At 44.0% G+C, this 21,977-nt stretch overlaps 2 protein-coding genes and 1 pseudogene across 7 annotated transcripts in view; 2 read left to right on the top strand and 1 right to left on the bottom strand.

Moving 5' to 3' along the window:
- The window catches only part of LOC123994552 (USP6 N-terminal-like protein), a 145,490-nt gene extending 135,410 nt beyond the window's left edge, over positions 1-10,080 (top strand). For all 4 annotated transcript variants that reach the window (XM_046297267.1, XM_046297261.1, XM_046297266.1 and 1 more), the window contains 4 exons: positions 99-164; positions 2,778-2,877; positions 3,168-3,320; positions 7,114-10,080. In XM_046297267.1, the coding sequence (XP_046153223.1) occupies positions 99-164; positions 2,778-2,877; positions 3,168-3,320; positions 7,114-8,753 (1,959 nt within the window). In that variant the 3' untranslated portion in view covers positions 8,754-10,080. The remainder of the gene's footprint in view (positions 1-98; positions 165-2,777; positions 2,878-3,167; positions 3,321-7,113) is intronic.
- An 8,346-nt stretch (positions 10,081-18,426) lies between these two features.
- LOC123994549 lies at positions 18,427-21,000 on the bottom strand (annotated as a pseudogene).
- A 307-nt stretch (positions 21,001-21,307) lies between these two features.
- LOC123994543 (solute carrier family 41 member 2-like) overlaps positions 21,308-21,977 on the top strand; it is a 44,801-nt gene continuing 44,131 nt past the window's right edge. For 2 of the 3 annotated variants that reach the window (XM_046297245.1, XM_046297244.1), the window contains exon 1: positions 21,309-21,488. The gene's annotated coding sequence lies outside the window, so the exon portion shown is untranslated. Of the gene's footprint in view, positions 21,489-21,977 lie in introns of all 3 variants that reach the window. The other variant, XM_046297246.1, reaches the window with a different exon arrangement.

Genomic DNA, 21,977 nt, shown 5'->3' with positions numbered 1-21,977 from the left:
CAGGAGGTATTCACCAGCCTGTATACTACTTCCAGTGTTTCCTGGACACGGAGTCCCCTTCCCTCTGTATCAGTAAAGCTCATTGACCTCTGTTTCAGGACACACAGGAGGTATTCACCAGCCTGTATACTATGAAGTGGTTCTTCCAGTGTTTCCTGGACAGGGTGAGTGTCTGGATCGCATCCCCTTCCCTCTGTATCAGTATGTTAGACAGGGTGAGTGTCTGAATCACATCCCCTTCCCTCTGTATCAGAATGTTAGACAGGGTGAGTGTCTGAATCACATCCCCTTCCCTCTGTATCAGTATGTTAGACAGGGTGAGTGTCTGAATCACATCCCCTTCCCTCTATTAGTATGTTAGACAGGGTGAGTGTCTGAATCACATCCCCTTCCCCCTGTATCAGTATGTTAGACAGGGTAAGCGTCTGAATCACATCCCCTTCCCTCTGTATCAGAATGTTAGACAGGGTGAGTGTCTGAATCACATCCCCTTCCCTCTGTATCAGAATGTTAGACAGGGTGAGTGGCTGAATCACATCCCCTTCCCTCTGTATCAGTATGTTAGACAGGGTGAGTGGCTGAATCACATCCCCTTCCCTCTGTATCAGAATGTTAGACAGGGTGAGTGTGAATCACATCCCCTTCCCTCTGTATCAGAATGTTAGACAGGGTGAGTGTCTGAATCACATCCCCTTCCCTCTGTATCAGTATGTTAGACAGGGTGAGTGTCTGAATCACATCCCCTTCCCTCTGTATCAGAATGTTAGACAGGGTGAGTGTCTGAATCACATCCCCTTCCCTCTGTATCAGAATGTTAGACAGGGTGAGTGTCTGAATCACATCCCCTTCCCTCTGTATCAGAATGTTAGACAGGGTGAGTGTCTGAATCACATCCCCTTCCCTCTGTATCAGAATGTTAGACAGGGTGAGTGTCTGAATCACATCCCCTTCCCTCTGTATCAGAATGTTAGACAGGGTGAGTGTCTGAATCACATCCCCTTCCCTCTGTATCAGAATGTTAGACAGGGTGAGTGTCTGAATCACATCCCCTTCCCTCTGTATCAGAATGTTAGACAGGGTGAGTGTCTGAATCACATCCCCTTCCCTCTGTATCAGAATGTTAGACAGGGTAAGCGTCTGAATCACATCCCCTTCCCTCTGTATCAGAATGTTAGACAGGGTGAGTGTCTGAATCACATCCCCTTCCCTCTGTATCAGAATGTTAGACAGGGTGAGTGTCTGAATCACATCCCCTTCCCTCTGTATCAGTATGTTAGACAGGGTGAGTGTCTGAATCACATCCCCTTCCCTCTGTATCAGAATGTTAGACAGGGTGAGTGTCTGAATGTATCAGACAGACAGGGTGAGTGTCTGGATCACATCCCCTTCCCTCTGTATCAGTATGTTAGACAGGGTGAGTGTCTGAATCACATCCCCTTCCCTCTGTATCAGAATGTTAGACAGGGTGAGTGTCTGAATCACATCCCCTTCCCTCTATTAGTATGTTAGACAGGGTGAGTATCTGAATCACATCCCCTTCCCCCTGTATCAGTATGTTAGACAGGGTGAGTGTCTGAATCACATCCCCTTCCCTCTGTATCAGTATGTTAGACAGGGTGAGTGTCTGAATCACATCCCCTTCCCTCTGTATCAGAATGTTAGACAGGGTGAGTGTCTGAATCACATCCCCTTCCCTCTGTATCAGAATGTTAGACAGGGTGAGTGTCTGAATCACATCCCCTTCCCTCTGTATCAGAATGTTAGACAGGGTGAGTGTCTGAATCACATCCCCTTCCCTCTGTATCAGAATGTTAGACAGGGTGAGTGTCTGAATGTCAATCATCCCCTTCCCTCTGTATCAGAATGTTAGACAGGGTGAGTGTCTGAATCACATCCCCTTCCCTCTGTATCAGAATGTTAGACAGGGTGAGTGTCTGAATCACATCCCCTTCCCTCTGTATCAGAATGTTAGACAGGGTGAGTGTCTGAATCACATCCCCTTCCCTCTGTATGAGAATGTTAGACAGGGTGAGTGTCTGAATCACATCCCCTTCCCTCTGTATGAGAATGTTAGACAGGGTGAGTGGCTGAATCACATCCCCTTCCCTCTGTATCAGAATGTTAGACAGGGTGAGTGTCTGAATCACATCCCCTTCCCTCTGTATCAGTATGTTAGACAGGGTGAGTGTCTGAATCACATCCCCTTCCCTCTGTATCAGAATGTTAGACAGGGTGAGTGTCTGAATCACATCCCCTTCCCTCTGTATCAGAATGTTAGACAGGGTGAGTGTCTGAATCACATCCCCTTCCCTCTGTATCAGAATGTTAGACAGGGTGAGTGTCTGAATCACATCCCCTTCCCTCTGTATCAGAATGTTAGACAGGGTGAGTGTCTGAATCACATCCCCTTCCCTCTGTATCAGAATGTTAGACGGGGTGATTGTCTGAATCACATCCTCTTCCCTCTGTATCAGTATGTTAGACAGGGTGAGTGTCTGAATCGCATCCCCTTCCCTCTGTATCAGAATGTTAGACAGGGTGAGTGGCTGAATCACATCCCCTTCCCTCTGTATCATTTAGGCCTGCAGCTTTTCTAAATCTGTCTTTGTAAAGCAACAGTCATTATCACACCATGCCTACTGCCGGTGATGCGCTAAAGAAAGTGTTCAATTATATTTAAAAAATATATTTACTTCTCCTCCATTCCTGGCTCACTCATTCGCTCTCCCTTTCTCTCTTTCTTCCTCTCTCTGTCTCTCTTCCAATCTCTCCCTCAGACCCCCTTCACCCTGACCCTGCGGATCTGGGACATCTATATCCTGGAGGGAGAGAGAGTTCTGACCGCCATGTCTTACACGGTCCTCAAACTGCACAAGAGTAAGACCAGAACAGTAGGATTGTGCTATTGTGACCACCTGGTTTTAGCCCGCTGAACTAAAGCCCCAGTTTCAGGTCTCAGGCAAAGTTGCTCATCATGTTCACTGAACCACCTCCGCTAACCTCTAAGATCTGTGACTGTCCTCAAACTGCACAGGAGAAAGTGTTCTCACACTGTGTGTGTGTGTGTGTGTGTGTGTGTGTGTGTGTGTGTGTGTGTGTGTGTGTGTGTGTGTGTGTGTGTGTGTGTGTGTGTGTGTGTGTGTGTGTGTGTGTGTGTGTGTTTGCAGAGCACCTGTTGAAGCTGTCTATGGAGGATCTGGTTGAGTTTCTGCAGGTGACTCTGGCCAAGGACTTCTTCTTTGAGGATGACTTTGTGATTGAGCAGCTGCAGAACAACATGGTGGAGCTAAGGAGATCCAAACTGGAGCTGGCCGCACCAGGTAGCCTTCTGCCCCCAACACATCTCATACACACTGATTACAGTAGGCTATACATTTGTCCCACACATGCAGATTAGACAACTGCCACACACAAGCTCAAAATATCAACACACACACACACACACACGCACACACACACACACACACACACACACACACACACACACACACACACACACACGGATGTATCACCCTGCATATGTTACTTCACTTACATTCACCTTCAATCACACAGTTCCAGTTCAAACACACTCACTCACTCACTCACTCACTCACTCACTCACTCACTCACTCACTCACTCACTCACTCACACACAGCTCTCCTGCTGGCTGCTATGTAGTAGTATTACCAGTGGTAGTAGTAATTAGTGATAGCAGTCTGTCTCATCTTGCTTTCTGTCTCTTGCTTAATCTGCCTCTTCTCCCTCTTCTCCTAATGGTTCGACCCAGCCTACAAAAGTGTGGGTGGGAGTGGGGGCCACATCCCCTCCTACGACAGTAACCGGTGGGCTATCCTGACTGGTGTTCCCCTGTTTCATCATCTGTCCATCCCTCCTTTCCTCCGCCTGTCCCTCCGTTTTACGTCTGTCTGTCGCCTGTCTACCCAGCAGCCCTGGGGTTTTCTTACAGAGCATTCTCACAATGTTACCGCAACCTTGTGCAGTAGCTACTGCAACTCAGGCCAGGCTACTATTGGTAAAGCTACTATTGGTAAAGCTACCTTGGAGTCTTGTAGTGGAGGGATTATCCTCCTCTATTACTACCACACTCGTTGTCTCTGCCTGCTTTTAGCGAGGTACTGTAGATAGTCATTATCAATACAGTAGTAACTGTTTAACTTCTACTTTACAGTTGGTAAGATACTTTAAGTCAATTCTTTACAATTAATAAGATACTTTAAGTCAATACTTTACAATTTGTAAGATACTTTAATTCCTACTTAACTTAAAGTATCTTACTAACTGTAAATTCTCAATACTTTCTCAATACTTTCAGTTAGTAGTAAAGTCAATACTTTCAGTTAGTAAGATACTTTAAATCAATACTTTCAGTTAGTAAGACACTTTAGATAATATGATACTTTAAGTCACTACTTTCAGTTAGTAAGATACTTGAAGTCACTACTTTCAGTTAGTAAGATACTTTGTGTCACTACTTTCAGTTAGTAAGATACTTTGTGTCACTACTTTCAGTTAGTAAGATACTTTGTGTCACTACTTTCAGTTTCCTGTAAGATACTTTGTGTCACTACTTTCAGTTAGTAAGATACTTGAAGTCACTACTTTCAGTTAGTAAGATGCATCTGGCCTAAAGCTTTGACTGGTCACCGCTCAACATTGTAGGCTACATAATGGCTTAACCTCCGAATGTCCTAATGTACTGTGGCATCCTACCACCATGGTTGTGGATAATGGGCATCTAACAGAGGAGGCACACACACTCATCTTCAACAGAACTCTTCCTGGTATCAGGATAATGAGGATCATCTAACAGAGGAGGCTTTTTGTTGGACTGCACCACACTCATCTTCAACAGAACTCTTCCTGGTATCAGGATAATGAGGATCATCTAACAGAGGAGGCTTTTTGTTGGACTGCACCACACTCATCACACTCTTCCTGGTACACATCTACACTTTTTGTTGGACTGCACCACTCAGGACTCATCTTCAACAGAACTCTTCCTGGTATCAGGATAATGAGGATCATCTAACAGAGGAGGCTTTTTGTTGGACTGCACCACTCAGGACTCATCTTCAACCCAGAACTCTTCCTGGTATCAGGATAATGAGGATCATCTAACAGAGGAGGCTCACTGCACCACTCAGGACTCACACACACAGGATAATGAGGATCATCAACAGAGGAGGCTTTTGTTGGACTGCACACTCAGGACTCATCTTCAACCCAGAACTCTTCCTGGTATCAGGATAATGAGGATCATCTAACAGAGGAGGCTTTTGTTGGACTGCACCACTCAGGACTCATCTTCAACCCAGAACTCTTCCTGGTATCAGGATAATGAGGATCATCTAACAGAGGAGGCTTTTTGTTGGACTGCACCACTCAGGACTCATCTTCAACCCAGAACTCTTCCTGGTATCAGGATAATGAGGATCATCTAACAGAGGAGGCTTTTTGTTGGACTGCACCACTCAGGACTCATCTTCAACCCAGAACTCTTCCTGGTATCAGGATAATGAGGATCATCTAACAGAGGAGGCTTTTTGTTGGAGACCTATTTTCTCTTCCTGGTATCAGGATAATGAGGATCATCTAACAGAGGAGGCTTTTTGTTGGACTGCACCACTCAGGACTCATCTTCAACCCAGAACTCTTCCTGGTATCAGGATAATAAGTATCATCTAACAGAGGAGGCTTTTTGTTGGACTGCACCACTCAGGACTCATCTTCAACCCAGAACTCTTCCTGGTATCAGGATAATGAGGATCATCTAACAGAGGAGGCTTTTTGTTGGACTGCACCACTCAGGACTCATCTTCAACCCAGAACTCTTCCAACTTTGACAGTTAAATTGCTGGATGAGGTTTTTAATGAGAGGCTAAACAAAGGTTTGAATAGGTTGTTGGCTGTGTTTACATTTTGATTGTGGGGTGGAGACTGCATCCTACCCTTAACTTGGCAACCCTTAAGCACCTGTATCAGTGAACACATATTTCCTGGGTGAATCCTCAATACTCTCAAGTAGCTTCCTCTCCTGAGTCCAAACTGAGAAGACTGGGTGGGTGAAAGCAATAAAGCACTGATCTCGGCTGGGTCCCAATACATTTGAATGGCTTCTGACTTCTTGTCTCCTTTCCTTTATCCCCAACCTAAGAGCCATTATTTCCCTTATCCAGGCTTTTCAGATGAGTGGTTCTGAGTGAAAGTAGAGAAGGACAGGAAGCTGTGTAGGAATGATGGATGCTGTGACTTACAGGCAGTGTCTCCATTTTGTTTTCACCCATTCAGTCTAAGGACAGGGATATGGGACACTTTCTTACACAACGGAGAGCCACTTTAGTTTGTGGATTCAATAACAGTCAGTGACAGCACTTCCTGGTTCAAACTCACAACACATCCTGGTCCTGTCACATCACTTCCTCTTCTCCAGCTCGTGTCTCCTGGTTTCTATGGTGATTGTGGACACACTGTTCCTACCAGAGTCCAACACATCCAGTGTCCCACCTTCACTGTCTGTTTCTCTGTATCTATGTCACCTGTACTGCACTTTATTTTCATGTAGTAATAGTAATAATAATAATAATATACTCATCAAGTAATAGAGTTTAAAACAGCATGGAGTTGAGATCTTTATGGTTTTTGCCCTTGACTGCTAACTCAGCCACGTTTCCTACTTTACTTCTTACATGTGCTTCTAAAGTCTTTAAGGACAGTCCGTTAGCTCATTTCAGTCTGACCTTTGGAGGTCGGCCTGCTGCTGCAGCTAAGTACATTTTAATGAAACTGAGTGAAAACACATTATTTCAGTCTACACGTTTGAATGGCACTTCCTAATTGGATGCCTCTGGCTCGCGCTCTGGGATTTTAATATCAGATATATTTCAGATGTTGTGTTTTGTTATGTCCTTGGTTGGTTTCTCGCCTGTGGAGACGTGATTTTTCAGTGTTGTGGTGAATGTAATTCTCTCTTTATTTTCGCCCCTCGTCGGCAGTGATGTTGCATGAATCCATATTGCCCTTTTTTTAATATTCATCGTTTGAAAACATGCCTTTTCCGTTTTGTGTTCCCCTCCAGGTGCTCTAACCTTCTGTCTGTTGTATCTGTGCAGGTAAAGAGGACGAGTATCCCAAGAAGCTTCTTGGGCAGCTTCCCCCAGAGCCGGCGGTGAACCAGAACCACGTGGCGAATGGTCAGAGCCACGCCCAGCCGGCCGAGCCCCCAAAAGCGCCCAGCCCCTCCCCCGAGCAGCAGCGGGACAGCCAACCCCCCAACCGGGCGGGCAGGGACTCCCTGGAGAAGCTGGTCCGGCAGCACAAGGCTGAGAAGAGGGAGGCCAGATCACGGGGGTCCGGAGAGAACGCCGTCCACCTCGACCCCCACTGCAAACAGCCCTCCGTCCACATCGACCCCCACTGCAAACAGCCCTCCGCCCCCCCCCTTGCGACTCCAGAGAGAGGGTCCACACCTACACCGTCCCCGGCGCCCTCTCCCTCGCCACACAACAACCCTCCTATAAAAGTGGTGGATGGAGGGAAGCCTCAGAACCACGCCACGGCCAACCACAACTCCAATGCCGCCTCCAGCATCTCCCGTAAAGACATCGCCCCGCGCTGGGTCAAGCCCTCCGAGACCAAGCTGGAGGCTGCCAAAGCAGCGGCTGCCAGGGAGATCCAGCTGAGCCGCGGTGGTTCCCCGTCTCCCTCCAGCCCTGATGACACCCTGCTGCTCAACACCCGGCCCCGCTCCAGGGGCTTGTTCCCAGGCTCCAACCGCGGCTCCAACTCCTCTCAGTACGACAACGTGCCAGGGGGGGCAGAGCAGGACTTTGTGGAGGAGCTGGAGAGGCCACCATCGCCGTCCCTTCCCCCCACCCCCAGCCTGCAAGGACCAGTGGGTAGGCAGGCCAAACGCCACATCCCTGCTGCCCTGTCACTCAACAGCCCTGCAGGGGGTAAACCCTATGTCCACCCCAACGGCCAGAGCCAGTACCACACGCCCCCCCAGCAGTACTCCCCCGGCCGGCCTGCTATGGTGCCACTCCACTACCCTCCGTACAGTGTGAGCCTTGAGCAGAGGGGACTGGGAGAGGACAGGCACTACGGCCCCCCGCCCTCCCGAGGCACCCCACCTATGGGTCTGATGTATGGGGAGAGGGCGTACGTCACCACCCAGCGGCCCAGCCACTCTCCGGAGAAGGCCCTCATGAACAACTCCTATGCCACCACCCACAGGCAGCCTCCCAGCTCAGCCCAGCCCCCCCGGACCCTTGTAGCCCCGCAGGTCCCCCGCACCATACAGCAGCTGGACAGCCCTGGTAGTAACGCCTCCACATACCTGCACCAGCCCACACGGCTCACCTCCACTGCAGCCGCCTATCCGGTGTACCCTACTGTTGCCTACAGCAGGTACGAGGGGCGGAGGAGAGGGGAGCAGACACAACCCTACCTGTCTGAGGGGCCAGGCCGGGGAGGGGCAGTGGAGGTGCAGCCGTGGGGGCAGCAGGAAGTTGGTGACATGACACGTGCCCCTGGAGGTGTACCCCGCTCCCCCAGCTTCCAGAGGGCCCAGATGTCCCCCGTGCAGGAGTTCACCTTCCCCCCCGGCCCTGACGGCCTGGCTCACTACAGGACACAGTTCCACGAGCAGCAGCAGCCCACCATGAGGCAGCAGCTCCCCCCGCTGTTCGGAGGACCACACTACAGGCACGCATCAGAGGCGTTCACCATGCAGGAGTCTATGTTGCTGTGAGAGGAGGAGAGCGGGATGGAAAGACACTGAGGTGTAGTCACTGACACTGTGGCAGCAGAGACCAGCGGTAGTCCTACAGGGGTTAAGGAGTTTTAGTTTGGTCTGTTTGTGCTTTATATGTGACGTTCTGACCCATAAAGTCATACTGCATCGTGAATGCTGCAGGATACCAGCTTTTGACGTTTTTATGGATCCCTTTTAAAAACCCACTGAAGATTGATTATTTTATTTTTTGGATGTTAAATCATTAATGACAGGAGTTAAAAGTATATATATATCTTTTAGAGTTGAAAATGTACAGTAAATGATGTTTTGTTAATATACTGAGTTATTGAAACGTTGTGAGTAGACAGGGACACTTCTCCTGGCGAGACAAACTCAATGATTCCTTTTTTCTTTTCCATCTTTATTTTTTATGAGTTACTTCCAAAACATCTATTTTAGAGGTCAATTTACTCTATATGCTTGTGAATATCTTGTTTTTCTGAGAGAAGAAACAAAGCTTTGTCAAATAACAGAATTACGGATCAGTGCAGATTTTAAAATCATTGTCAAATAAATCATTTACATTTTGAAGCACCTCCACTGTATAAGGACCATTTTTTCAACTTTCATTTTTTCATTGAGATTATTCTTTCGCTCAGTTTAGCGACCACTGTCATTTCTAGTCATTGCAAAGCATTTCTGTAACCCAAATAGTGTGTACAGTATGTTTGGGTATCGAGGCCAGTGTCTGCTTTATACCCCATATTGAGACTGTAACAGTGAACTGTTTTGTCGTCCGTAGAAAAAACACCCCTTTTCTCCCCTGAAGTTATGTACGATTTACTTCCCTCTGAATAGTTTACATGAGCATTAACTGCATATTAACAGTACGGTATTTTCATCACCACAGAGTAAGTGTCAGCTTGTTGCAGGAGGTTTCTATAGATGATGTGTACTGGTGTTGAAGTACTTACTAAGCCGCAATATGCTTTAATTGTCAACTCATGTCTTGTATTTTCAGCAGTCACATTCACTGCTGTTCAGTTACCAGCACTTACATATTAAATCAATACTTACTGACCTGTACATACTACTTTGTAGTGTGACATCACACATTTGAATACATATTCAACCACCTCCCCTTTTATTGCTGATTCTGAACTATGTACTTTTTGATACAATGCTTATCATTCTCAAACAGTTATAATTATACTGTTATTATTTGAACATGCAAATAAGTAATTCCTTCTTTTTGTTAAATAATTAATTGCAAAATGGTTTCAGGTCATTCTTCAGAGACTTTTCTCTACTTAATAAAACAACTTGGGGTGTGCATTTCTGATCATGTGTCTTTAGATTTATTTCTGTAAGAATGTTATTGCTATTCCCTTCATACATCAGTGAAGTGTTTTCGTACATATTCTACATGCATGGACCACGAAGCTCAGGCCGGATACTGGAAAAAGGGATAAGAAGTGCCAACGTTATTCATCTGCTGATATTTGAGGAAACACTGCCCTCTAGTGGAGCGCAACTTCAAAATTAATTGCAACCTCTTCCAACCCTATGCAGCTGCCAACACCCTCATCTTAATTTTACAGACCATTTTTTCTTAAAGGATTATCCAGGCCAATTTTCCAGGACCCCTACGTGCTTTACTAAGAGTATTGCATGTTATTTTTCACTTAGCACATTGTCTTGTACTTTTATTTATTGCGACCAAAATATTTGTATTGTGGGCCAAACTAGGAATTTGGTCATAGCAATAGTTACATTCTGAACATTCCACTCAATTTGCCTTTCATCAAACCTTTGCTTCTCAAGGGATACAATGGTGCCATCATGTGGCGGTACAGTGCTAATGCATAGAACATTACTGTACTTTAGTAGCACTGTCTGGTGGTAGTACAGCCACTGTTAAACATTCAATGGATGCCTCAAGCCCACGGCCACCAGGTAACCTCTCACAAAACTTGTCTTTAACCAGTGCAGGCTGAACTAAACACAGGATATATTATACAATACCTCTGCATCCCATTAATGTATTTGGGCCTATTATGTTTAAATGAGTCTAAATATAAAATAATTGGAAGATTGGCTTCATCAGTTCTTTAGTAAATGTATTTTATTTTTGTTTAATACATTAGAGGTAATTTGAATGCTACATACATTGTTTTTAACTTAAATTCAGAAATATACAGTGCATTTGAAAAGTATTTGTCCATTTTTTGTTACATTACAGCCTCATTCTAAAAGTGATTCAAATCAATCTACGCACAATACCCCATAATGAAGGGTTCAGAAATGTTTTCAAATGTATACAAATACATTTTTAAAAATACCTTATTTACACAAGTATTCAGACCCTTTGCTATGAGACTTGAAATTGAGCTCAGGTGTATCCTGTTTCCATTGATCATCCTTGAGATGTTTCTACTGTACTTGATTGGAGTCCACCTGTGGTAAATTCAATTGATTGGACATGATTTGGAAAGGCACACACCTTTCTATATAAGCTAACAGTGCATGTCAGAGCAAAAACCAAGCCATGAGGTCGAAGGAATTGTCCGTAGAGTTCCGAGACAGGATTGTGTTGAGGCACAGATCTGGGGAAGGGTACCAAAAACATGTCTGCAGCGTTAAAGATCCCCAAGAACACAGTGGGTTCCCGAATGATGAACTACCAAGATTCATCCTAGAAAAATAAACAGCAATTGGGGGAGAAGGGCCTTGGTCGGGGAGGTGTTCAAGAACCCGATGGTCACTGACAGAGTTCCTCTGTGGAGATGGAAGAACCTTTCAGAAGGACAACCATCTCTGCAGCATTCTACCAATCAGGCCTTTATGGTAGAGTGGCCAGATGGAAGCCACTCTTCATTAAAAGGCACATAACCTGCTTGGAGTTTGTCCTAAAGGACTCTCAGACCATGAGAAACAAGATTCTCTGGTCTGATGAAACCAAGACTGAACTCTTTGGCATGAAGTCCAAGCGTCACGTCTGGAGGAAACCTGGCACCATCTCTATGGTGGCAGCATCATGCTGTGGGGATGTTTTACAGTGGCGGGGACTGGGAGACTAGTCAGGATCCAGGGAAAGCTGAACGGAGCGAAGTACAGTGAGGTCCTTAACGAAAACCTGCTCCAGAGAAACTCCCCAAATACAAGCGTGCCAAGCTTGTAGCGTCATACCCAAGAAGACTTGAAGGTGCTTCAATAAAGTACTGAGTAAAGGGTCTGAATAGTTATGTAAATGTGATAATTTTGCTTATTTTTAATACAATTGCAAAAAAATATAGCCTGTTTTTTTATAATTATGGGGTATTGTGTGTTGATTAATAAGGGGGGACAATTTAATCAATTTTAGAATAAGGCTGTAACATAACAAAATTTGGAAAAAGTCAAGGGGCCTGAATACTTTCTGAATGCACTTTATATACCCAATTGATTTTTGAAGAATAACATTTATTTTATTTTTATAAGGGGTGGTGGATCAGCTTCATGTTGCGGAAAGAATATTGGTTCCATCAATGTAATTGTCTGCATCATTTCCAATCCCCCATATATTTTTGGGGTAAATATATATATATCCAAAAACGCATGCATATATATACACATACCTATACAGACATACACATACCTATACAGATATACATACTTTTAAAAATAATATACCTTTAGTTGCAAATGAGAACTTGTTCTCAACTAGCTTACCTGGTTAAATAAAGGTGAAATAAAATTATTCCCCGCAAACCCTACCACCGATCCCCCAATTGGAGTAAACTAATAAACACTTCGGCTTTTACCTTCAATTTATACATCTTATACACATTTTACAGACACAATCTGTTTTACAAGTTATTTGTTTGTTTTTAGTTCTTCCTCTATTTCTGATGTCCATCCAGTTCTATTTGTAACTGTGCTATTTCACAAAAGTTCTGAACCGATATACATTTTACAGACCCCGTATGATTTACATGTTTTATCTTGCTATTAGTCCAACCCTTCAGCTCCATTCAACCTCTCCCATCTATCTCTCAACATCATCCATTTTGGATTTCTATTTGCCATATATTTTTCTAGGCAAATGTTGCAATTCTTCAGCCATTGGACCTGTGACCAAAAACGAGCTACATATGGACAATACCAAAATAAATGATCTATTGACTCTGCCTCCTTACAGAAGAATCTGCAGAGCTGGGAAGATTGTATCCCCCATATATATATAACATTATATTAGTTGCAAGAATTTTGTATAGAAATTTAAATTTAATAATTCTAAGTTTTGCATCCGGCGTGGTTTTGCGTATCAATTCGTAAACCATGTGCCGTGGAATTGGGTACATCGCAAATCTCTTCCCAACTATTTTGCAATTTACAGTGCCTTGCGAAAGTATTCAGCCCCCTTGAACTTTGTGACCTTTTGCCACATTTCAGGCTTCAAACATAAAGATACAAACTTTTTTAACAAATCAAAAACTGAAAAATTTGGGCGTGCAAAATTATTCAGCCCCCTTAAGTTAATACTTTGTAGCGCTACCTTTTGCTGCGATTACAGCTGTAAGTCGCTTGGGGTATGTCTCTATCAGTTTTGCACATCGAGAGACTGACATTTCTTCCCATTCCTCCTTGCAAAACAGCTCGAGCTCAGTGAGGTTGGATGGAGAGCATTTGTGAACAGCAGTTTTCAGTTCTTTCCACAGATTCTCGATTGGATTCAGGTCCGGACTTTGACTTGGCCATTCTAACACCTGGATATGTTTATTTTTGAACCATTCCATTGTAGATTTTGCTTTATGTTTTGGATCATTGTCTTGTTGGAAGACAAATCTCCGTCCCAGTCTCAGGTCTTTTGCAGACTCCATCAGGTTTTCTTCCAGATTGGTCCTGTATTTGGCTCCATCCATCTTCCCATCAATTTTAACCATCTTCCCTGTCCCTGCTGAAGAAAAGCAGGCCCAAACTATGATGCTGCCACCACCATGTTTGACAGTGGGGATGGTGTGTTCAGGGTGATGAGCTGTGTTGCTTTTACGCCAAACATAACGTTTTGCATTGTTGCCAAAAAGTTCAATTTTGGTTTCATCTGACCAGAGCACCTTCTTCCACATGTTTGGTGTGTCTCCCAGGTGGCTTGTGGCAAACTTTAAATGACACTTTTTATGGATATCTTTAAGAAATGGCTTTCTTCTTGCCACTCTTCCATAAAGGCCAGATTTGTGCAATATACGACTGATTGTTGTCCTATGGACAGAGTCTCCCACCTCAGCTGTAGATCTATGCATTTCATCCAAAGTGATCATGGGCCTCTTGGCTGCATCAGTCTTCTCCTTGTATGAGCTGAAAGTTTAGAGGGAAGGCCAGGTCTTGGTAGATTTACAGTGGTCTGATACTCCTTCCATTTCAATATTATCGCTTGCACAGTGCTCCTTGGGATGTTTAAAGCTTGGGAAATCTTTTTGTATCCAAATCCGGCTTTAAACTTCTTCACAACAGTATCTCGGACCTGCCTGGTGTGTTCCTTGTTCTTCATGATGCTCTCTGCGCTTTTAACGGACCTCTGAGACTATCACAGTGCAGGTGCATTTATACGGAGACTTGATTACACACAGGTGGATTGTATTTATCATCATTAGTCATTTAGGTCAACATTGGATCATTCAGAGATCCTCACTGAACTTCTGGAGAGAGTTTGCTGCACTGAAAGTAAAGGGGCTGAATAATTTTGCACGCCCAATTTTTCAGTTTTTTATTTGTTACATTTTTTTGAAATATCCAATAAATGTCGTTCCACTTCATTATTGTGTCCCACTTGTTGTTGATTCTTCACAAAAAAATACAGTTTTATATCTTTATGTTTGAAGCCTGAAATGTGGCAAAAGGTCGCAAAGTTCAAGGGGGCTGAATACTTTCGCAAGGCACTGTATATGGCACAGCTGTCAGTTTTTTGGTCCTTAATTGAAATTGTTATATGTTTTTACTTATCACAATTTTCTTTAACCATTTATGTTCTTTAATCCAACATACAAGTTCTTACTTTTTTCCCCTTCTACTTGCCTCTTCCATTTTTGTGGTAATGCTTCAATTAATTGGTTGTAATTTGGGTAGAGCAGACATTTCCATATGTCTGTGTTAGCTGCATGTGTGATATAACTCCACCAGTCCGATTTATGATGTCATACCTTTTTTAAACATTTCTTTGAAAAATACAGAAAATCAATTAGTATTTGTTCTGTCTTTTCAGGTGGATTAAACTGAAATTGCAACCAACTTTCTAAGGCTTGTTTAAAAAATAAATATATTTTGGAGATTAGTTCCTTTTCAAACAATCGAAAGTGATTAGGTGTAGTCTGAATAAAGGGGAAAAGGCCCTTCTTGAACATAGGATGAGACATTCGCACCAATTTACTAGAGAACCCGTTTTGATTTAAGTATAACTTTTGTATGACTGATGCTTTTAGTGAGAGGTCTAATGCTTTAATATTGAATCATTTCTGCCCTCCGAAGTCCTATTCGTTATATACACTGCTCAAAAAAATAAAGGGAACACTAAAATAACACATCCTAGATCTGAATGAATGAAATATTCTTATTAAATACTTTTTTCTTTACATAGTTGAATGTGCTGACAACAAAATCACACAAAAATTATCAATGGAAATCAAATTTATCAACCCATGTAATGTAATTTCCTTAAAACAAGTCAAAATGAGGCTCAGTAGTGTGTGTGGCCTCCACGTGCCTGTATGACCTCCCTACAACGCCTGGGCATGCTCCTGATGAGGTGGCGGATGGTCTCCTGAGGGATCTCCTCCCAGACCTGGACTAAAGCATCCGCCAACTCCTGGACAGTCTGCGGTGCAGCGTGGTGTTGGTGGATGGAGCGAGACATGATGTCCCAGATGTGCTCAATTGGATTCAGGTCTGGGGAACGGGCGGGCCAGTCCATAGCATCAGCAGGAACTGCTGACACACTCCAGCCACATGAGGTCTAGCATTGTCTTGCATTAGGAGGAACCCAGGGCCAACCGCACCAGCATATGGTCTCACAAGGAGCCTGAGGATCTCATCTCGGTACCTAATGGCAATCAGGCTACCTCTGGCGAGCACATGGAGGTCTGTGCGGCCCCCCAAAGAAATGCCATCCCACACCATGACTGACCCACCGCCAAACCGTTCATGCTGGAGGATGTTGCAGGCAGCAGAACGTTCTCCTGCGGCCTCCTCCACGTCTCCTGATGTACTGGCCTGTCTCCTGGTAGCGCCTCCATGCTCTGGACACTACGCTGACAGTCACAGCAAACCTTCTTGCCACAGCTCGCATTGATGTGCCATCCTGGATGAGCTGCACTACCTGAGCCACTTGTGTGGGTTGTAGACTCCGTCTCATGCTACCACTAGAGTGGTAGCATTCAAAAGCACCACCAGCATTCAAAACATCAGCCAGGAAGCTTAGGAACTGAGAAGTGGTCTGTGGTTCAAACCTGCAGAACCACTCCTTTATTGGGGGTGTCTTGCTAATTGCCTATAATTTCCACCTGTTGTCTATTCCATTTGCACAACAGCATGTGACATTTATTGTCAATCAGTGTTGCTTCCTAAGTGGACAGTTTGATTTCACAGAAGTGTGATTGACTTGGAGTTACATGGTGTTGTTTAAGTGTTCCCTTTATTTTTTTGAGCAGTGTATGTTTATTGTCCAATAACATATTTAAAATAATCCATCTACCTTGATAATTTGTTTGGACAATTTGCACATTTGGATCAAAATTACTGTTAATTAAAACCATCACCCCTTTTGAATTTCTTTGCCCATCGGATAAATACATTTCACCCCCCCCCAGTTCTTTTTCCACAAAACTTCATCTAAAATTGTTGAATGGGTTTCCTGTAAACAATAAGATATTATATTCCTTCTCTTTTAGCCAGGTACATACTGATCGTCTTTTCTTATTATCTGCTATGCCATTACAATTGTAACTGGCTATACTTATTTCACCACTTACCATAATGAGACACAACTTTCAATTCTATTTATCAAAATATATGTTTGTAAACGTACCATTAAAAAGTAATATAATGATTGAGTGTCTATATAGCTGTACCATGATATTTGCATTGCTACTAAGTAAACCTCCAATTGGTCCCCACCATTCCACCCGCTAAAAGCCCTCCTCATCCCGAGCTGGGCCATCATCCCAATGCCCGTCAAACCACCTCCGACCCCCCCACATCTGAACATAGCCCTGAACAGACTGGGATCCATCCTTCGAAAGGGGCACACAGTGCCATTTACCAAATTAAAGTAGATCAACTGCCAAATGCATTTCCATCGCCCTCACCTCGATTTGTATTATATTTGGCTGTGGATCATCCTCTCGTCCCTAACATCTTTTACTCATTCGCAACAGTTGTGGGATACACACATACACCCACACACACTCAACCCTTTCCCCCCACACAACCATAAACTCACATTCTCAACAGTTGCATCATCCCAGAGCCCAACTCAAGAAAGGTCCTGATTTACAAATGCACTTACTGTTGCAGCTGCATGAGAAGGCCTGCAAAAATGGGCAGAAATTGAGAGATTTTATGAACCATTGTCACATCCTAGATGATGGAGGTCAAATGTACACCTTTTCCCTGAAACACCCACAATACGGTCACCCGTATTGACCATATTCCCAAGCATCTCCATGCAGTCAGACTTTTGATTTTGTGCCACCAGGGTCACAATAATATACCCCCTCTCTGAAAGTCCGAGTGTGACCCCCTCCCCATGGGTTACTGCAGCTAGTGTTGCCAGCATTGCCACTGCCTGGGTGGGGGCACCCCACCGGAACTCCCACCGGCTAGGTACAAGGTCATCAAGGTTCTCATTAGCAGCTTTGAGAATTTCCTTGTATATTATGTTCTCCCTTTAGGGGGCTTTGGCTTTGCAGGACCAACCCTGCCAAGCAGGCTCAGAATCTTGAGGGGGCAGTGCTGCTCTTGGTCGCTGACCGCATTTTGGCTGCATACAGACTGCTTACAGCAGGCCCATAAAACAGTTTGGGACTTCTCCTTAGTATCTGGGTCATTCAGGTGGGTGTAGGGTATAGGGTTGTGAACCGTACCATTAAATTAGGCTCATAAATAAATAATTAGATATCATTTATTTTAAAACTGTTCCACCATGATAGGACAATAAATAAATGAGACGTATAATTCATTATAAAAGTATATCCATCATCTGAACAACATTGAAAGCCCTCTCATACCCCGGCTCACATCAATACATTGGTTCTGGAATATGCAACCATTTCATTACTCAACTTTCCCAAACATAACAAATAAAATATAAACACACACCACACCATTCTCACATACTGTGCCTTCTGTTTACATAGTTATCTTCACCATGTTGAATTAGTGCTTGTGTGTTCCAATTAGTTATATGTGAAGATATATACAAAAGCTTTTTTTTATTTATTGTGTTGTTGCAATCCATAACCGGGCTAGAATTATGTTTCATTATTTCCCTCAACTATGACAACTTTGTCATTTTTAAAATAGCCATGGAGTAGTCTTTGTGTCTCTGAACGACTGGTTATCAATTTAGTTCATCAACGACGAGAGCCACTCGTTTTCCTTTTAATCTATTTTCTTTGAAAATTGGATACAGAACTGAAGAATAAAACTTACTACATTCCTCATGAGCTTAGTTTTATTGTCATATCCCATCAGAAACACAAATATAAGCTTGTTTTACACCTTTGTAAGAAATGTATAGCCTCAAAACACATTTGTATCTCATGGACGGTCAGTCCTTGCATCCATAGCTCTGTCTATGAATTTTAGAGTGGTTACATGTCTCCAGTCCCATCCATCAGCTTTTTACCAAATCAGTGGCGGAGTGACCGCTTTTTAATGGTCTCAACTGCTCCTTTAAACATTTACATTCTGTCTCACAAGAAGTGCCCAATCTATGTACTGTGTGAGTCCCTTGACCATGGGTGTATCTCAAGTATCTACCTTTCCAAGACCCTTCACCTCACCCCCTCCTAAGGGCATACATGAAGACAGCCCTGCAGTAATCCCTTACACCTCAACCATCCACAGTGTGAAATGGCTAGCATGTTAGTGGGGTGCGCGCTAATAGCGTTTAAAATCGATGACGTCACTCGCTCTGAGACCTTGAAGTAGTTGTGGCTTTTGTGGAGCGATAGATAACGATGCTTTGAGGGTGTCAGTTGTTGATGTGTGCAGAGGGTCCCTGGTTCGAGCTGGCCGAGCATCCCTCACCAGCCCGTGCACCCCTCACAGGCCATGGTAGGCCAGCCCAGCAGACATCACTCGTCATTGGCCTTCTCTGCTTTGTTTGTCCACACAGGCTTCCGTTTCTCTATGAAGGCCCGTATCCCCTCCTGTCCGTCTCTGAGAGCCAGGTTATCCACCATGACACGAGAGGCTGTAGTATAGGCCGCATCCCACCCCTGGGCCATCTGTCTGGGAGAGGAAAAAAATGAAATTATGATTCAAATATGTATCAAACTACACATGTATATAGTATTTATCTTTCTAGACAAAAGATTAGAGAGTATTTTTCTGTCTTTTTGCATGCAAGTGTATCAGTGGATATCCACTCAAACCAACAAAAACATCAAAACGTAATGCAAACAAGGAATGAATACATGGTAGGCAGAAGGTTGAGTGCTACAGTTTGATAAAACATCTGTGGAGTGAGAGACACACACCTGTGGAAGGTGGCCTTGCCAAGGGCTACAACGGGCCGACTGGCCTGACAGACCCGCCGTGCGATGGCTAACGTCTCCTCCTCTAGACGCTCCTCAGGAACCACCTTACTGACCAGCCCGTGCCTCAAAGCATCCTGTGCCGAGATCGGGCTTCCTGTGAACAGCATCTCCATGGCGACCTGTAAAATATCAGAATATATCAGTGCTACACAGAGTGTGTTTGTGTATGTGTGTGTTTACCTTCTTGGGGACAGCTCTTCCTATTGCCACGGCTGGGGTTGAGCAGAACAGACCCACGTTGACCCCTGGCGTGGCGAAGGTGGACTTCTCCGTCACCACGGCAATGTCACAACTGGCAACAAGCTGGCATCCTGCTGCTGTGGCAACCCCATTCACCAACCACAGGCACAGGAATGTCTTGTATCAGGGTCATAACCTTAAAAAACAACAAGAGGTATGAGTGTGTTTGTAGATGAGAATGTGTGTGTGTGTACTGTATGTACTCTGCCATCTGAAGACCCCCAAATAGAAGACTCTATGGAGAACAATCATAAACGACTGGAGCGATCGACAATCATGATGATGATGATGATGATGATGATGATGATGATGATGTGTGTGTACAGTATATTTGTATACAGTACGACAGTGAACCACACCTCTGAGCAGGCCTGAAACACCTTGGTGTGGTAATCTCTGCCCTGTGCTGACGTCAGCTCCTTCAGGTCATGCCCAGAGGAGAACACTGGTCCCTTAGCTGGAACACACAAAACACAATACAACAGTGTTTATGAAGGGGGGACCAAGGGGCACATCTGATCATGGATCAGTACTCTGGTGGTAACTTACCTGATATGATGATGACTCTGAGGTCGTCGCTGTCGATGTCAGCCAGGATGTTGCTTCTCAGTGATTCCAGCATGGACAGAGACAGGGCATTCCTCTTCTTGGGGTTGTTCAGGATTATTCTCCTGCACGTGTAATTACAGTTACAGTAGCAATAATCATTTAAAGAAGAACAGAAATCAATGCACAGTACCGAGCAATGCACGGTGTACCTGAAGTGTAATAGTGAGATTTTTATAGGACATACTGCTTACTAGCTAGATACACCATTTAATGTGTCAGGTGATCCGTTTATATATTAAAGAGATGGAAGCGCGTGCCCAAAATGGACAGTTTATGTACAATGGGCACACCTTTTGCAAAAGGTGGTCGCCGACCAAATGCATAAGTTATTTGACCACAGGAATCAAACACTGACAGAGTTGTCAAGCTAGCTAGCTTTTTAGTTTGCTGACAACTTGAATACCTTATTCCATTGTTTTGCTGTCTGACAGTCGGTGGCTCTGCTTGAGTTTGCGTGCAAAGTAATCTTGACTCAGATAGAAGTGTAAACCTGCTGAATTGGACAATTTTAGCAGCTCGGTAAAACAAATTTCCAGTCATGTTTCGACTGTCCTTGCGTCAACATTTGGGTCACAGGTTGAAAACCTACATTCCATTGGTGTATAGCGCCTTCTACTGTTTCGGGGTGACAAAACTCAAAACATTGTCATACTTCCCTTTGGGTTAATGGATTATAAATTGACGAACCTGTATATTGATTGCAACTACTGCATGTATTATGTCATAACACAATACAATTGCAGAATAGCTGTTTTGTAACAAGCGCATCAACGCAAAATCACAAACTGTGAATTCATATTTCAAATAACATATTTACGCATAGGAATCTGCGCCTATTTGATGTCCTTGACTTAAATGTCCTGAATTCATTGTATAAGGACACGACTAGTGGCCCCTGGTCAAGACATTCCTGCCAGATGTCGCGACAAGGTGTGCTCTGCGCCTGCGTACTACTAGTCTGTGTGGCACTTTTCCTGTGACGCGACGAGCTTAGTGTCAAAAAGGAAAAGGGCATCCTTCAGAGAAATGCGCAACAGAAAAAGGAAAATAAAACAGTCTAAATTAGTATCAACTTCCTTAAGTCAAGCGCATTTCCCCTGTATAGGTAAGCCTTTTTGCTTTTCTCCTGTTTGTTTAGCTACCTTGGAGGTACTACTAGCCAACTAACGTTACGTTAGCTCGCGTTAGCATCCATCAAGCTGTTTATGTGGCTAGATTTGCCTTGCCAGAAGAACATTTTGACATAAACGTGATAACGGTAATAAAACTATTCTTTAAAAGCGGGATAACGCAGTTATTCTTCACTCCCTTGTCAAATTCGCTTTTCAGTTTGCTACCCGTTCTATTGGTGTTAAAAACTTGTGAAATATCTATCCACCTAGACGCAGGAATTAGTGAGAGCTTTTAGCCTGGTTCTGACAGTACGTACGTAGACTGACAGACAGACTGATTTCTAACACATCAACCGTCTTTTTCCTTTGCTGGTGCCACATGGGCCTTTCCAATGTAAAAAAAATATTTATTATGGAACTATCCATATGGCATAGCTTTCTACATTTTCCAAAATATCAATTTATCTGAGGAGAAAAGTTGT

The sequence above is a fragment of the Oncorhynchus gorbuscha genome, linkage group LG14 (genome assembly GCF_021184085.1).
Source record: "Oncorhynchus gorbuscha isolate QuinsamMale2020 ecotype Even-year linkage group LG14, OgorEven_v1.0, whole genome shotgun sequence".
Taxonomy (NCBI): Eukaryota; Metazoa; Chordata; class Actinopteri; order Salmoniformes; family Salmonidae; genus Oncorhynchus; species Oncorhynchus gorbuscha.
The sequence above is the reverse complement of the archived record's forward strand: the minus strand, read 5'-3'. Positions and strand labels throughout refer to the sequence as shown.